Source organism: Palaemon carinicauda, chromosome 44 (assembly GCF_036898095.1).
Source record: "Palaemon carinicauda isolate YSFRI2023 chromosome 44, ASM3689809v2, whole genome shotgun sequence".
In the NCBI taxonomy this organism is placed as follows: Eukaryota; Metazoa; Arthropoda; class Malacostraca; order Decapoda; family Palaemonidae; genus Palaemon; species Palaemon carinicauda.
This window is the reverse complement of record NC_090768.1, coordinates 3,795,756-3,814,073: the sequence shown is the minus strand read 5'-3', so window position 1 is coordinate 3,814,073 and position 18,318 is coordinate 3,795,756. Positions and strand designations below refer to the sequence as shown.

The following is an 18,318-nucleotide window of genomic DNA, read 5'->3' as shown; positions in this document are numbered from 1 at the left end:
GAAACTCTCCCCTCGCAGATCAGCCCACATCAGGCTGATCCTGGACAGCGAAGTAATAATGAGATGTTTGAACCGTGAAGGCTCAAGATCGCCCCAGATCAACCAAGTGATATTGGCCATCTTCCATCTGGCGGAAAAGAAGAGATGGCATTTATCAGCAGTTCACCTTCAAAGGTTCCGCAATGTGACAGCGGACGCTCTATCCAGGCTCAAGCCGATAGAGTCAGAATGGTCCCTAGACGCAGACTCATTCTCCTTCATCTTACATCAAGTCCCGGAACTGCAGATCAACCTCTTTGCGACGAGCGACAACAAGAAACTACCTCGATATGTAGCCCCATACAAGGACCCTCTAGCGGAGGCGACGGACGCCATGTCCCTCAACTGGAACAGATGGAACCGGATTTACCTGTTCCCTCCGACCAATCTCCTAATGAAGGTCCTCACCAGGCTGAGAACCTTTCGAGGATCGGCAGCTCTAGTGGCTCCCAAGTGGCCAAAGAGCAACTGGTTCCCTCTGGTAATGGAACTGAAGCTGAGGCTGGTCCCTCTACTGGACCCAGCACTATCTCAACAGGTACAGAAGTCGACTGTCTTCGCTTCATCACAGAGAACCCAATACCTTCATCTCACGATTTTCTCTCCTTAGCGGTTAAGAAAAGATTTTTGGATCTCAAAAGGCAGTATAGACTTCTTAGAATACAATCCAAGTCAACCAGAAGACAATATGAATCGTCTTGGAAAAAGTGGGTTGCTTTCGTCAAAGCAAAAGGACCGAAAGAAATCTCAATGGACTTTTGTCTGTCCTTCTTTATCCACCTTCATAGACAAGGTCTGGCAGCCAATACGATAACTACGTGTAAGTCGGCTCTGACTAGACCTCTGCTATACGCCTTCCAAGTGGACCTGTTGAACGAAATCTTTAACAAGATCCGTAAGGCATGTGCTAGACTCAGGCCTGCAACTCCTCCGAAGCCCATTTCATGGTCCTTGGACAAGGTCCTACACTATGCTTCAACAGTAAACAATGAAGATTGCTCTCTTAAGGATCTGACTCAAAAAGTAATTTTCCTGTTCGCTATAGCCTCGGGGGCTAGAGTTAGTGAAATAGTGGCCCTATCCAGAGACGAGGGCCATATTCAGTTCACAGAAGTGGGAGAACTGAATCTTTTTCCTGATCCAACCTTTCTCGCTAAGAACGAGCTACCCACTAAGAGATGGGGTCCCTGGAGAATCTTCCCTCTGAAGGAAGATGTCTCTCTGTGTCCAGTAGAATGTCTAAAGGTCTATCTTCGAAGAACTTCAGACGAGGACAGCTCTTTAAAGGAGAAACTTCAGGATCAAACTTATCCCTAAAACAGCCGAGGGTGAAGCTCACCTACTTTATTTGCAGAGCGGATCCTGACAGTACACCTGCAGGTCACGATCCAAGGAAAATGGCTTCATCACTGAACTTTTTTCAGTATATGGACTTTGAGCGTCTTCGCTCGTACACTGGATGGAAATCATCCAGAGTCTTCTATAAACATTATGCAAAACAGGTGCATGAGTTGAAGCATTTTGTGGTGGCGGCAGGTAGTGTGTTAAAACCTATCGTCTAGTACTGCGATGGACAGTGAATTGATTGGGACTATCAATTACTGGGTAAAGGTGTTGACACCTTCCAGTGCAATACTTTTTAAGTGAGTGTCACCATGGTGACACTAAAGATTGTTCAAATTATTTCAGGTGGAGGATTATACAGATAACACTCGTGCCGTGTGTACTTTACAGTGTTGATAATATCCAACATTACAGAAAACTATATTAGAAAATTTTATTAAATTTTCAAATTCAATTGTGGCACTAATCCTTTCTTCCCTTTCAGGTGTAAACAAATTTTTCTGTATTATGTTGCCTAATGTATATTTCTCTTTATATATATTAACATATATTACACATGTTACTTTATATTTGGTCATTTATTGTGAATAAGTGTCCATCAATGTGTAATTGCTTCTTATTTTGCCCTACAATTAACACAAATAAAGTATAGCCAGAGTTTTCTTACCTAATTACCTAAGTAAAACTTCATATCATTGTATGTTTGGACAATAAATATAGCTGATATTTTTGCTCCAACACAATATTCAAACAGTGAGACTTCTGTATATCTAGTTGACGTTATGTTCCAATATATTATACAAACCGTGAGACTCTTGTATATCTAGTTGATGCTATGTTCCAACACAATATACAAACTGTGAGACTTGTATATCTAGTTGATGTTATGTTCCAATACAATATACAAACTGTGAGACTCTTGTATATATAGTTGATGCTATGTTCGTTCATACAATATATGCAAACCTTGACACCCCTTTCTTACTGTCTAGGATGACTTTTCCCTGCAGGGGGCAGGAAGCGCTAACATTGTCTATGATTAGTGGTAATGACGTATAACGGTAACGTCGTATGTCTCAATGGTCTGGATGACCATAGGAAAATTTGTCCCAAGGTTAAGGCACCTGTTAAAATCCACAGATACAGTACTTTCTAGTAATTCTCTGGTAATCTTCCATCAGGACGACATGGCCTGAGCCCAAAAAATGGATCTATTTTTGGGTGAGATAGCCATGTCGTCCTGATGGACCTGCCCTCCTTTTCTATAGAAAAGACCTTGGCAGGATCCCTCCCGAAAATACTATATCTGTAGCACCATGTTCAATGCTACAAGGAATAAGCGCCATCTTGGATACTCGTAATAGTACGGGAGGAAGGGTAACCTTGATAATGACTCCCCTTCTGTTTTCGCCACTTTTCCCCCTTGAAACGAAAACGGTATTCGGGGTGAAGATTGCTATGTATCGTATCAAGGTAAACGTCCCCTGATATTATGCGATATCCTTAAGAGAAATTTTAAGGATATTCGCGCCAGGAGTTAGAATTCTGGAGGCCTAAAGGTCAATTCTCTGGGAATATCACTGTAGTCAAATATCCCTTAGAAAGCTACCAATAGGAACCTTCCTTCAGGACGACATGGCTATCTCACCCAAAAATAGATTTTTCGCGTTTCCCCTCCCTTATGATATCAGATATCTTTATCTGTTGTATATTTCTGCTATACAGTAATGCACTTTTCCCACTTTTGATCCCACTTGTAATTTATCATTAAAAGCAGTTTGTAGTTTGGGCCCCTTGCCCCCCCATTATTGAATGTAGCATATTCCTTTCAGCTCCTTTCTGTTACAGCCAATTTCCACTGTTTCATCTCTGATACAGAAAAAAAGTTGTATAAACATATACATATTAAGATACCGTAAGGCTAGTTTTGATGCCTCTGATTAAAACTTTGGACATTAAGTGACTACCAAGTTCTTGGTTCATCTGATCTTAAATGAGATTGAGACTTAAGAGCTTTGGTAATGAGGAATGTGAAAATAAGTTGAAAAGCTCTACATTTGATACAAGGAATTATGTTTTATCTTGCCATTTTATTTACTGAACACTCAAAATTTATATAAAATAGTACTGTTTTCAATAGCTATAATTATTACCAATTTCATCTTGTAAAATTGTAATTTTTACTTTATAGAGCATTAAAAATTCAATAATGTTTTGATATTACAAGTGACATATTTTTGCAATAATCGTGATTACCATAAATCATATGATTAAAGATATATAGGAAAGCAAAATTAATTTCTTTTCTTTTCATGTCAGGAATATGGAAGTGACAGAATCTGCCGAGGATTTTACCGCCTTTTCTGGTGACAGTCCTGCAGAAGAAGACGAAATGGCAGCTGAAAGGCAATTTGTTTGTGTTGAATGTAATGAAAGTTTTTTATACCATAATAGTTTGATGAAACACATGCGGAAATTTCACTTAGGGAGCAAACCACATGTATGTGTTGAATGTGGTAAAACCTTTAGCTCACTCAATAATTTACGGCGACATATGCTAACTCACACTGGTGACAAACCCCATACTTGTCCCCTTTGCCAGCAAAGTTTTGCCCAGGACAGTCACCTTACACGACATCTCCGTAGACATTTTAATGATAAACCTTTCAAATGCCCTACTTGCTGTAAAAGTTTCACAGATAGTGGAGTATTAAGAATTCACATGAGGGTACATTCTGGAGAGAAACCTTTTGCCTGTACTCTTTGTGAGAAGAAATTTTCACAAAATGGAAATCTAGAAAAACATATGAAGGTTCATTCTAGTGGAGGTAGAACTCAGGTGTTCAAGTGCACTTATTGTGAAAAGGAGTTTTCCAGCAACAGTCATCTCCACAGTCATTTAAGAGTTCATAATACAGAGAAAAAATTTGAGTGCTCATATTGCAACAAAAAGTATTCGAGTTTCAGTGGACATTATAAGCATATGAAATTACATGAACAAGAGGGTAATTACAGTGCTCTGCAAAGACGTGCAGTTGTTCCTACTAAAGAAAAAAAATTTGTTTGTACTTTGTGTGATAAAAAATTTCAGAGTTTTAGTGGACATTATAAACACATGAAAAAGCATGATCATAAATCAAATGAATCCAGTGATCCAGTTAGGAATGAAGATCATCTATATGATGAAAGTGGAAGTTCTGTTAATCCTCATATCCCTTTCAGTGAAGAGCACCAGTTATCTGGAAGTGAGGAGGAAGGTTTGTATAATGAGGAAGATGAGTGGGACCAGACTGAGAGCAAAGAAGATTTGAAGGAAATTAAGGAGGTGTATATTAAACAGGAATTAGATGAAAGATTAGAAGAGAATGTACGTTTGCTACCTGATATGTATGAAAGTAAAAATGTAACATTAAGTCAGAATGTGTATTTGAAAACAGAAGGAAATTTTCTTTGTCATGGGACTCCAGCTCAAAATTTAACGGAAGGTGGCGTATCATCTATGGTTATTAAAGAAGAAATAAGAGGGGACAGTAACACAGTAGACTGAACTACTTTTACTCATTAATTACTCATATTTTACCTAAACCTTAATGCCTGTAAAATGGGAAGGAGATGAGTACTGAATTATATTTACATTTGAGGAATATTAATTGTTCAACCACATGAATGAATCATATTTTTTGAAACATGGTTTGTCAATTGTCACATTGTATAGGAAATGGTACAATATAATTAGTAAATATTCCATCACTTGAGGATTTCTCTTTCTTTTCCCTGTAATTACATTACAGTATTACTTATTCGGTTTCTCCGAGATGTTGGTTCGTCGCTGCTTAGTTTGTGATAACATTTCTGTTATTTTTTTTTATTCTATGTTTTCTTGGGATCCTTCCTTGAGGGTATCAGGTCATAAATTAATGGATTTTTTAGAGTATTTTCAGATTATTATACACAATTAAAATTTTAGCACCCTTTACACCAAACTGGTTACATAGTACTGTCGGCTATTCTGTATTTTCCTTATTGAATGTATTATATGTGGTATTTTTGGAAGACCCGTTTGAAGGCAATTTCTTCCAATCTATCATCTACAGATTTTCCTGATTGACCAGTTAGAAATAAGGAACCAAAATATTTCAATGATTCATCTATGACCTGATCTTGAAGGAAAGTCTCTTAAGATGTTTATTGTAGCCCTTAAAATGGCAAAACATACTTTCCATTCTTCATGGTAGAAGTGCTTCAAATACTAATTTTATTTTAGGATCATCTGCCTAGTTGAATTGAGTTAGTAATCAAAATAATCCAATCAAACCCCCAAATACTGTAAGTACTTGAATCAACAGGTTAAGACAAAGTCAAGACATTAACAGGAGACCATATACAGTAACAATATCACATTGAAAGTCGTATTAAGAAATGTAGATGGTAAACAGCAAGGATTGTCTCTAGAATAATAAATTATGATGAAAGACAAGTTTGATAAGGTGCTCTTTGTCCCTAACAAAATCCAAGACTGAAAGGCAAATGTGGGAAAATTGTAGAGAAGAGTGAGGTACCCACCATTACCATTACAGCAAATGTTCCAGACTTACAAAAGGAAGGAACAGTGGACACTAGGCATCATTTGTATCACCAGTCACAGATGATTAGCTCATACTATGAAGCGATACCAGAAAAAAGGGAAGGAACTGCTCCAGGTGAGGTAGGAGAGAAGAGTGAACTCCTTTGCCATCCCTTCAACCTGGAAAGAAGTATGGCTAAAGCAAAAAAGAAAGAATCATAAGAGAACATAATTAACCCAGACAACTAACCTAACCTTCTGGAATTTTTGTAATGAAACTTTTCTAATCCACAATGGATTTAAGGGAGGAAGTAAATGTAGCTACAATGGGAGAACTTTAAACAGACAAGGCTCTTTTTTTTAATGATTTGAAGAGTCTTCTTAGGAAATCAAATAGGAAGGATCTCCTCATGAACATGACAAATTCGTAGATAATTTGTATTTTTCCTAACTATACAAACCTTAGCTATTTACATGGGGTAATTACTTCGGCGTAGCTGATTGACGAGCCATAAGAATTTTACCAGGGTTTACTACTCCCCCGCTAGTTAGCGGGGGGTAGGGCGGGGTAGCCTGCTACCCCTCCCCCTCACACACACTGGTGAAAGGTTCACTTTACTTAGAGGTAGGACTTATCTTGGGGGACAGGGCTGGCAGGCAAATACGTGTAAATAGCTAAGGTTTGTATAGTTAGGAAAAATACAAATTATCTACGAATTTGTCATTTGTTCTGTAACTGAAATACAAACCACGCTATTTACATGGGGTGACTTAACCCTTAGGAAGGGTGGTAAGTCCCGGCCATACTGGCTTTGGCTTGCCCAGGGATTCCATATTCGAGCGATCAAGTACTTGGACAATAGGGAATCCCTGCTCCTCGCTGGCGGTTGTGAAACTGCCACAGCCTACGTAAGGTGTGTGCGAAGGTGAAAAGTGACTTGTCCTAGGCAGTTGCCCCAGAGTTCCTCAGAAGGAACCCCAGGCTAGGACTCTCCTGATACCACCCCGTTAGGGTATGGGGACAGGACAGTATTACACCTAATACTAGGAACACAAGGAAGCATGGTCTACCTGCAGTGGTTTGAGGTCAGCTGTGCAGAGAACCCAGGATGCTGCTTTCTCCATGGGAGGAGAGGATGAAGAAAAGAATAAGAGCCAGACAGATCTTTTCATTCATGCAGACTAACACCAGGTAACAATGCCCTCAACCTTCTGCTACTTGTCCATCAAGGAGCCTGAGGTTTAGACCAGCTGTTGTGAAGCCACCACAGTGCCGATAAAAACGTATCGAGCCTCCTCACGGGTCATGTCTTGCAGGTAAGGGGCTGAGAAGATGGTCTGATGCTTCAACATCCCCGCTTGTAGGACCCGCGTCACTGAATGATGCTCCATGAAGAGCTACGCCCCTGACATCATGGGCTCTAGGGCGATGCGACGGAGAAGGGTCAGTATTCAAGGCCGGGTGTAACACCCTGCGAATCCGGGCCGAGATGGTATTCCTGGAGACCCTTCTCTTCATTTCCCAGGGTCCACGAACGAGGCTTGAGCCTGGAGACAAACTGCAGCCGTTCTCTTAAGAGGCCACCTAAGACTCCCTACCGGCAAGGTAGGAGATGGTCTGGGACATCTGCTACAGGACGGAGACTCGAAACCTGGAAAGAGTCGAACAGCGGGTCCGGCACTCTCGGGTTCTGAGTCTTGGCAACAAACCTCAGGGATGAACCTGAATGTTGCCTCCCCATATCCCCCTGAATGGGCGAAGTCGTATGAGAGACCATGTGACTCGCTTGGCTGAAGATAAGGCTAGCAGGAACACTGTCTACCCAGTAAGGTGGTGATCTGGGGCCTTAAGTAGTGGTTCGTCAGAGGGTCTCTTTTAGAGACTTGAGGACTCGAACCACGTCCCAAGGAGGAGGTCTCACCTTCGACTGAGGGCAGGAGAGGACAAGGCTTCGCATGAGAAAGAAGAGTTCCAGTGAGGGAGAAATGTTTGTCCCTAGAGCCTGGAGGCAAGTCCTAAGGTTGAGGGATAGCCTTTCACAGCCGAAACTGAAAGGCACATTCCATCCCGCAATCCCACGAGGAGCTCCGCTATTGCTGGAAGCGGCATCGTGTGGAGGGATACCCTCTCCACGACATCGACCACAGTAACTCGCCCCTTCGCCTGGGAGACTACTGCGGAAGATTTACACAGGTGTCCAGGCCTCCTTTTTGCAACTTGTTGCGAAAAACCTCTCTCTTTGAGGAGATGCTGGATAGTCTCCCGGCGGGAAGTTGGAGCAAGCTACGGCTTTGCGGAGGATGATGGCATGTGGCTGTGCGAGTAACCGGTGATGTGGGGGGGGGGGTTCCCTCAGAGGCTCCGTAAGGAGTTACAGAGGGACTGGTGAGCCACCCGCGAGAGGCCCTAGCGGAGCTAGGGAGGTCATTGAGAGACTCACCGATACTCTGGTCCTGTAGAGTACTCTCCTCACCCGCCAGAACGGGGGAAGGCAAACACATCGATGTTGTCCCACCGTTGGTGGAAGGCATCCTACCAGAGGGCCTTGTGGTCCGGGACCAGGGAGCAGTACAGCGGGAACTTGCAGCTCAGTGCTGTAGCGAGCCGGTCCACAGAGGGAGCCCCACAGAGTCAGGCTTTGTAGGCTACTTGAGGATCCAAAGACCACTCAGAATGTGGTGTCCGTGTCGCACTGCTCAGACTGTCGGCGAGCCCATTCCTTGCCTGAAATCAAGCAAGCTGCTAAGGAGATCGAGGGGAACTTGAACCATCCCGGTATCTCTACCGCAGGATGGGATGGCTGTACTGAAAAGTACCTCCTTGTCTGGGCAAGTAAGCCATCACAGTGGTGTTGTTGATCCTCACAACCACAGAGTAGTCCGCCAGGCTAGGTGGAGCTACTGAAGTGTCAGAAACACGGCTGCTATCTCTAGTAGGTCTAGAGAAGGTACTTCCTGGTTCTGACCACCGGCCTGAGGTCCCGTGGTTCAGGACGTGCCCCCCCCCTTTTTCTTTGACGCGTCCGAAAACAGCATCAAGTTTGGGGGAAGGACGAGAAGGTCCACTCCCTATTGTAGATTCTCGTCTGCTTCCCATCCCAGGGGGTCCGTCTGTTCTGGAAGTCTCCTAGGGGTCCCGGCGTCCGGGGAGTCATGTCCCTGACTCCCCAGCGCCCCGAGTCGCCACTGGAGAGAACTCATCCTGAGGCGACTGTTGGAAACCAGACGAGCCAGGGAGGAGGGACGTAACCACATTGGGTTGGAGGTTCTTCCCGTGTGGGGAAAGGTCTCGCGACCTTCCTCCGCCGTGCTATCCTGTCGCCTGAAGGGAAGGCTTCGGGAGATTGGTGTCTAAGACCAGGCCTAGGTATACCAGACTCTGAGAGGGCTGCAGGGAGGACTCCTCGAGGGCCACCGTGATCCTTAGAACTTGGTAAAGTCCGAGGAACTTGTCCCGATGACGAAGAAGGGATGCCTTCGAGTCTGCTAGGATCGGCCAGTCACCCAGGAAACGGAGGGGACGGATGCCGATCCTGAAAGCCCGTGAAGAGATCAGAGTGGAAGCATCGGTAAACTGTTGAGGTGCTGTGGAGAGACCGAAGCACAGCACCTTGAACTGGTATATCCGCCTTCCAGGCAAAACTCCAAAGTACTTCCTTGAGGATGGGTGAACCGGGATCGGAAGTACGCGTCCTACCGGACCAGTGTATACATGAAGTCTTGTGGTCTCACCGCAAGATTGACCGCGTCTGCTGTCGCCATGCTGAACGGAGACTGTTTGACAACTCTGTACAGGGTCGAGAAGGGAAGGAGACGATTAAGGAGGCCTCGGAACCCGTTGGCCACCTCTTGGAGGGAGCGTATCTCCAACATGGACTGGACTTCCGCCCGGAGGGCCCGTCCCCTCACCGATCCCTACCCAGGGATGAAGGAGGGGCTCGATACCGACCGGGACTGTTGAAGGAGACAAGCTCGGAGAGCTGGCCCTCGGCCTAGTCTCTGGCGCTCTTCATTCCCTGAGACCAGGGCAAGCTGCACTGACCCAAGGGAGTCCTTGGGTGAGTAGATTTGGTCCCGGACTGTATCCTTCCCTTACCGAAGAGGAATCTCTGAATCCGGGGTCCCCTTGAGGTTTCTCCTGAGGGTCAGAACCTGCCAGAACGCAAGTTCCGACCCCTGGAGCTTCTACTCCTGATGGACTGGCAGCAAGGTCTCTCATCCCCGGAGGCTCTTCCTGGGGAGGCTCGTAGACATGCCCAAGGGTCCATCTGGGTCCTTGCGGAAGACTGGGCCTTAGGATCCCTCCTAGGAGGGAAACAGGACCCCAGCAATGAAGGATGTAAGGCTTTTGCCCCCTCTGCACGAGAAGATTTCTCAGGAAGAGGCGGGGATTCTCCCTATGGAGTGATGGGGAAGAGAGGACCGGGTCTTCCGACCCTCCTGGGGATGGGTAATGCTCATCCTCAGGGGAGGGGAGAAGAAGCCTGAGGAGGGCTCATCGCTTGCGTAAGGACTCGCGAAGGGACAGGATGGTCCTTGGAGGAGATACTATGCCAGGGATGCCTTTCACCCTCTTCAGGGGAAGAGGAAGTTGCTACTGATTAGTGACCCCAGTCAGAAGGCACAGGCTCATCGCCTGCATGAGCGCTTTGACGATGGCGTCCCACCAGGGATGCCGAACGACCCTCGAGCTGACAGGGAGTCCCTCTGGAGGGAAGAGGATCGTTCGATCCCCTGGAGGAGTTGTCACATGAGGGTTCGCCCGTAGAGAATCTGCAATGAAGGGAGAAGAGACCTTTGACCTGTCCGGAAACCTCCCCTACTCCGAAGAGGGCACTGCTCTGCGCTGCGGGGGAGGGAAACGCGAAGGTGGCCTGACCGCCATAAGCCCTGATGTAATCAGGGCGCGATCGTGTTGGAGAATGGTGCGCCGATCACGCTGGTGATCGCACGAAAAGAACAGATCTGGGTAGCGCGTGAATAAAACATGCGTAGCAGTATAACCGCGCCCGCATGCACGCGAACCCGCATGAGCGTGGGCGTTTCGGCGCCCGCGTGAACGATCCCCGCGCTTCCGCGCGTATGAAGATCGCTGGCGATTGCACGTGAAAGATCGTGGGCGATAGTGTGGGAAACCATCCCACCGCGCGAACGATCTCAGCGATAAAAGATCGCCGGTGCCTACGCGTGTACGAAGATCGTCGGCGCTAGCGCTAGAGAGGATCGTCGGAGACAGTGAGCGGGAAACCATTGGTGCCCGCGCGGGTACGATCTCCAACTATATAAGACGATCGTCCGCAATTCGCGCGAGCACGGACGATCTTCAGCGCTCATGCGTGTGCGAAGATTGTCGGCGCTCGCGCGCGAGAGAAGATAGTCGGCGATCGCGCACGGGAAAACCTCGGCACCCACGCGCGGACGATCCGTGATGACCGCACGCGGGCAACCATCCCACCTGGGGACGAGCGGAAAAAAAAACGCACGAGGACGAACGAGAAACCGCGCGCGGATGATCCATGATGATCGCGTGAGCCTCAATGGTCGCGCGCGGGAAACCATCCCGCGCACAGTCCGATCTTCGGCACTTACGTGCACTAAGATCGTTAGCGCTTGCGCGCCTAGCGCCGGATCCGAAGATCGCCGGCTAACGGCCGTCGCCGATCGCGTGCGGACGGCCTCGAAGATCGCGTGCGGGACGATCCTCGGCGCTTATGCGCGTTATGAACATCGTCGGTGCTTGCGCGTCTAGCGCGTATCAGAAGATCGCCGGCTAATGATCTTCGACGATCGCGTGCGGAAGGGCCTCGAAGATCGCGCGCGGGAAACCATCCTGCGTGCGGGCGATCTTCAGTGCTTACGCGTTAGCGCGTATCAGAAGATCGTCGGCCTCGACGATCGCGAGCGGCAAAACCGCGGAAGGGCCTTGAAGATCGCGCGCGGGCGATCTTCAGCGCTTACGAGCGAGTCAAGATCGTAGGCCCCTGTGCAATAGAAGATCGTCGGAGAGCGCGCATGCGCGCTTGGTTGAAGGATCGGCTAACTCGTAGATCAGGAACTGGGATGTGTCCCTAACAGGGAGGGCATCCCCTGAAGAGGACCAGGAGGTCTGCTTCAGTGCCGACGATCAACTGAAGTACTGCTAAATACTCCGAGGAGTGGTCTCTGTGAGGTACCTTTCCCGCGAACGGGAGAGGTGTCCTTCGTAGAAGAGACTTAGAGACACCGTAGGCTGAACCGCTGGTGAGCGCCTGTGCGCTATCTCAGGAACCCCAACGATGTGCGCAAATACGCAGGGAACGTTGGTAGCAGCCTAACTGAATACTGGAACAGGGTGTCTCTGAAGGCAGTCTCAGGAACAGCAGGAACAGCAGTCGAGCGCTAGCGCGCAAGGGAATGTTGGCGCGCAGGGGATACCTGGCACTTAAGGGACTTACTCAAGGTGTGAGAAAGTCTCTCCTGCCCCGAAGGGAGGAGCCCGTTAGATAACGGGGGCGTGGGCGCTCAAGGCGCGTCAGCAGTCAGGAATGGATACAGCAGGCAGCAGGTACACTGAGGGACGAGAGACCAAAGGTCTAACGTAGCCTGAGTAGCGAGGCCCCTAGGGGATTAGTTACAAGACCCCGAAGGGTCAGCGCAACAAGAAACCGAAGTTTCTCCATCACTAATCACCGAAGCGTAGAAGTGACTAAAGTTACGAGAGCCCGAGGGAACTGCGTAACTAAAGCTCCAAGACCCTGAAGGGTCAGGGAAAAAGAGAAACCAAAGTTTTCCTGTCACTAAACACCGAAGTGCTAGTGACTGAACAGCAAGCTGTTCTCAACAGAAACAATCCTCCGAAGAGGAGTCTCTATGAGTGGCCTCTCTCGCGAACGAGAGAGGTGAGCACTTCGTAGAAGAGACTGGTGATGGAGCCCCGAAAGGCCGTGAGATCAGCTGACGTAAACAGGAACAATCCTCTGAAGAGGAGTCTCTGTGAGTGTCCTCTCACGTGAACGGGAGGAGACACTTCGTAGAAGAGACAAAAGGAGCAATCCTCCGAAGAGGAGCCCTTAATGTGGCCTCCCTCGCGAACGAGAGGGCCAGACTGATTCTGCAGCTGCTCAGCCCCTTGAGCGTAGCTACAGAAGCGACCGCTCAGCCCCTTGAGCGTAGCTACAGAAGCGACCGCTCAGCCCCGAGAGCATAGTCGCTAGTACCATGGTCCAGCCTTGCAACCGCTCAGCCCCTTGAGCAAGTCACAAGGGTGGCCGCTCAGCCCCAAGAGCATAACCGCTCAAGGACCAGGGAAAAGTAAATAAGGAAGTTAACAAACTACCCTGGAGGCGAACCTCCTTATCGTTCTAGGATGCACTGAAGAGCTGGTAGTAGTCACGGGGGAACTTCTAAGAGAAGGGAACGCCCCTGACGATGGCCTCGAGAGACGGCGGCGACAGCCGACTCCCCAGGCATAAACAGGACAGCTCTGCTTCGAAGGCACACAACAGGCACGAAGAAACAGCATTGTAAACTGGAAAATAAAGAAGAATAATTATTTAACAGAAATTCCCCCGGGTGAAACTCCGAAGAGAAACCCCGAGGGAAAGAAAACATAAGAACGAAAGAAGGTATGCGCCCCCCTCCCCCCCCCCCCGGCATGCCCGGGTGAGGGGGGGAACGAAAAAGTTAACAAAAACAGAATTATAACATTATAATTATGCAACTGACTTTGAATGTTCCAAGGATCACCGACCTACGAAGGGAAGGAGCTCTGAGCAGAAAAGTTAAAAAACACAATTATATTCATAAAAATAATTGAGACAAATAAAACGAAATAGCGACTCGGTCCTGAGAAGCCATCGTAGGCGTAGTACGGAGTAAGAGGTGAACAACCTCAAGAGAGGGGCCGGGCTCCACGAAGGCAACCATGGTGGCCTAGGAGTGAACGGCCGTGATCAAGAAGAGAATCGTGGTGGCCTGGCTAAGCCGGCAATCACTCTCGTAGACGTACACAACACACACCGCACAACACCGAAAGCAAAGGAAACTTACTATTTTCTATACACAAAAATATATATAAACATCAATAATGTTTAAATATATTAAGTATAAGAAAGGGTAAGTAAAAAAGACAAAACAATAATGGCCGTCAAGTGAGGATGGGAGCGGAGACTTCCAATCGCCATCCGAGCCAAAAGTAAAGTGAACCTTTCACCGGTGTGTGTGAGGGGGAGGGGTAGCAGGCTACCCCTCCCTACCCCCCCGCTAACTAGCAGGGGGGTAGTAAACCCTCGTTAAATTCTTATGGCTCGTCAATCAGCTACGCCGAAGTAATTACCCCATGTAAATAGCGTGGTTTGTATTTCAGTTACGGAACAAATACCACTTATGCTTATGCTACACGGAAAGGGTTGGACTTGCATTGTGTTGCCAAGTTACCCAACTTTTGTTGTAATCCTACAAAATTACATAGTACCTTCTCAAATGGAAAAAGTACTGAAAAACCAGTTATTCTTCATATATTTGGAAACTTTATTCCTTTGGTACAGAAATAATGTTGGGAAAGCTGTGTAATCCTACATCAATCATGCATCAGCAGTGATATATCTAACTGGCTGAGAGCTGTTGAAGAATATCAGTTAAAAGATGCTTACTAGAAGATAGGTCAAATCCCACGAATTTATGGTTACCTTCATAAAAAAGAAACAATATAAGCTTTCACACTTTCAGATACCGTAATGCTCTGTTCATGTCAGTACTGACACATCAAAAAGTTCAGTGATCTATGGTTTTCAATTTCTGCATGTCTCACCTGGGAATAGGAGATATCAGAATTACTCCTGTAGTATCCTTAGTTACTTCACTCTTGAATATTCTCTGATACAAAGGTGTCTTTGGAATGATAAGCTTAAGTCTGTGTTCTGAAGAGTAGCCGTATTTCCATATCAAGCTTGAAATTCCAACATTTGATAAGAGGTTCTTAAACATTTGGTACACACCTGGCCAGTAACATTTGATGTCCTGGTAGGCATCTAACAGTGATAGCATGCCTGGCCTGAGGAATGAGAAGGGTGACTTGTTTAAAAATACTTTACTAAAAGAAAAATAAAGATCAAATATTAAAAAGAAGAAACTTAATAGCAGACAATAACTTGACTACTATGTAAATTCCGCCAAGAAGAGGGAAAAATATGTTTTTTTTTTTTTTTACAGTGGTCTCAGAGAAGTTTCTGAAGCCGAAAATTCTAAAAACTAAACTATAAAGTGTTGAAATCAAAACTTGCAAATTTTTCAAGTTTAATATTCATTGAAGTCATAATGAATGTCCGTAACATGGGACTTGAAATATGCAAGTGAATGTAGAACTTATGTGGAAAATATTCATGAAAATGCTGAACTCTTTTTAAATCTGAGAAGGAAGAGCTGTGTTTGTATTGCTTAGCTGAATCATATTCTCAAGCCCAAATCCCTCTGATTAAATTATTGGCGTAAAAACTCAGGAAATGCATAATGTTTCCTCCAGAATGTTTCAGTGGAGGGAATATTTGGAAAAAGAGAATTTAATAAAGAACTTTTCTTTCCTTACAAGGCCTGTTCCAGATGTCAAATGTCAAAACCCTCCATAAAAAAATTTACCTCCAGAAGAAGACAGGAATTTTTTTAGATTGAGAATCAAATCACACCATTTATCAGAAAATGTAAATCGACTGTTTCAAATCAGCATATGGAGTAAAGGGCTTTTTATATATCAACAGTTCATAGGTATTAGAACTATATTCTACATCCAATTACACAACAGAATTAATTTTCCGATTGAAATCGTGTAATTTCAAACATCCTAGAAATTGAAAGTCAAAAGGAATGACTTAAATGGTCACTATAAAACAAAGGTATCTCATTCGGTGTCCTCTCATAGGTTGGAATCAAAGAAAATGGAATGTTACCAAGGGAGTAGAAGAGGTTACCTAAGTTTGATTGTTGCAAAAATTTTATATCTATCTAAACACTGACTTAATTTAGAAAGCATAACCTTTCATAACTGATAACTTGCTATATAGTAATAACTTTACTCAAAAAATTCCTTGGGCATAATGTTCATTCTCTTCTTTTCGGTATACATGAGCACATCTTCCTACTAACCTTAACAATAACCTGAAACAGATATTCCTATATCACAAAGATATTTTATCGGTCACCCATTCATATCATTCTTCTAACCTTTTTCTTTTTCAAGTCGGGACTGCATTATTTAAAAAAAAAAAATCTCTCGTTTTTTAGCGTTTCTTATGAAACATTAGATGAAGCCCCCTTGATTTATTTTTCTATTATAAATGGTGCACTATCCATATGGAGGACAATAAACATTTAGAATTCCTATCGGATAATTCATGGGTACACTCATTACATTGTACCAGTGACATGAGATTTGCACCACAGCTTGATTGAAACGATAGCCGTACACTGTAGAACTACAGTGACGTGAATATTAGTAAGACAAATATATGGTTCACAAATTTTGATAGAAATTTAAATACCATATATTTACCCTAATTATTTTCAGATTTTATTAGAATGGAATGTACCAATGAACAAATCTTACCTTGGAAAAGCTGGCCCACACTAATCTATGCCCAAGCGCATCGTTTGCCATTGATTTCGACTGCTAGCTTATCACTTCAAATTAGAGCCGACAAGAACAGCATGGGGTGTCAGTTTCTTTCCCTTTAAACGGTCGTCTTACATCTGTTGGCTAGAATTCATGGCATTAGTAGTCATGCAATAGCCCATGTCCAAAATGTTTTGTCATCTGAGTTTTATGAAATGTAAAATAACAACAACAACAAATGCAGTCGTTTCTAGTCCACTGCAGGACAAAGGCATCAGATATGTCAGTCTAAGACTGGAATTTGGTCAGTTTTCATCACCACGTTGGCCAGTGCGGATTGGTAAAGGTGGGAGATTTTCGTCTGATCACACACAGCAAACCAACCTTTTACCAAGTTAAGGTATCCCCACCCAGAAAGGGATGAATTATACAGTTACCGACAAATATGAATAAATAAGACCATGTATGACAAATATGGTAGCGCCTTGCCATATGCCGTCTAATCTAGCTGTAGCTTTCCTAGCTAGGCAAAATTACCTGGAAAATTTGCCTATTCTAGCAAAATTTATTTAATCTACCAAGGATGTCGTTCTCTGTACTTGTATATAATCAATTATGCATGAAAGAATTCCTATCAATGAATTAGATCGTTTGAAGGAACAAATTATTATTATTATTATTATTATTATTATTATTTGCTAAGCTACAACCCTAGCAGGAAAAAGCAGGATGCAACAAGCCCAGGGGCCCCAACAGGGAAAATAGCCCAGTGAGGAAAAGAAACAAGGAAAAATGAAATATTTTAAGAAGAGATTCAACATTAAAATCAATATTTTCTATATAAACTATAAAAACTTAACAAAATATGAGGAAGAGAAATAAGATAGAATAGTGTGCCCGAGTGTACTCTCAAGCAAGAGAACTCTAACCCGAGACAGTGGAAGACCATGGTACAGAGGCTATGGCACTACCCAAGACTAGAGAACAATGGTTTGATTTTGGAGTGTCCTTCTCCTAGAAGAGCTGCTTACCATAGCTAAAGAGTCTTTTCTACCCTTACCAAGAGGAAAGTAGCCACTGAACAAATACAGTGCAGTATTTAACCCCTTGGGTGAAGAATAATTGTTTTGTAATCTCAGTGTTGTCAGGTGTATGAGGACAGAGGAGAATGTGTAAAGAATAGGCAAGACTATTCGGTGTATGTGTAATTAAAGAGAAAGTGAACCGTAACCAGAGAGAAGAATCCAATGTAGTACTGTCTGACCAGTCAAAGGACCCAATAACTCTCTAGCGGTAGTATTTCAACAGGTGGCTGGTGCCTTGGCCAACCTACTACCTTTAATAAAAAAAAAAATGAAGTACCAACAGAAACACCCCCAGAAAGGAGCAACGACATAGCGTTAAAACATGAATTTTCTATGCAACTCCCACTATTCTTCGGTCTCCCAAGGAGCACACTGATCTTATTCACGCTTGGCTTTTGTGTCCAGGAAAGGTGTAAAGATTTTCTTTTGATCATAAGAATGTGGAAACCACTTGACACATATCTACTTCCTCTGTATTGATGTAGATAATTTACATCAACTAAAGGGAAGTAGGTTTCACCATTAGACCACGATGAATGTTATAGAAAATTATAAATCCTGGAAAAGTCACAGCTTTAATCAAGACAACTAAATTTTTAAAAAGCAAAATGAAATACCTTACCATTTATTATCAAAATACTACTTTAAAAAATATGAATTAACCAATTGCTATGGATAAGTAAAGTATTTTTCTCATGTTTGTC

The 18,318-nt window shown here is 44.5% G+C and overlaps 2 protein-coding genes across 10 annotated transcripts in view; one reads left to right on the top strand and one right to left on the bottom strand.

Moving 5' to 3' along the window:
• LOC137634287 (zinc finger protein OZF-like) overlaps positions 1-5,139 on the top strand; it is a 64,730-nt gene extending 59,591 nt beyond the window's left edge. For all 9 annotated transcript variants that reach the window (XM_068366614.1, XM_068366611.1, XM_068366616.1 and 6 more), the window contains one exon: positions 3,703-5,139. In XM_068366614.1, the coding sequence (XP_068222715.1) occupies positions 3,703-4,930 (1,228 nt within the window). In that variant the 3' untranslated portion in view covers positions 4,931-5,139. The remainder of the gene's footprint in view (positions 1-3,702) is intronic.
• Positions 1-14,919, bottom strand: part of LOC137634286 (zinc finger protein 709-like) — a 166,259-nt gene extending 151,340 nt beyond the window's left edge. Inside the window, exon 1 of the mRNA XM_068366604.1 lies at positions 14,736-14,919. The gene's annotated coding sequence lies outside the window, so the exon portion shown is untranslated. The remainder of the gene's footprint in view (positions 1-14,735) is intronic.
• Positions 14,920-18,318: the final 3,399 nt, after the last annotated feature.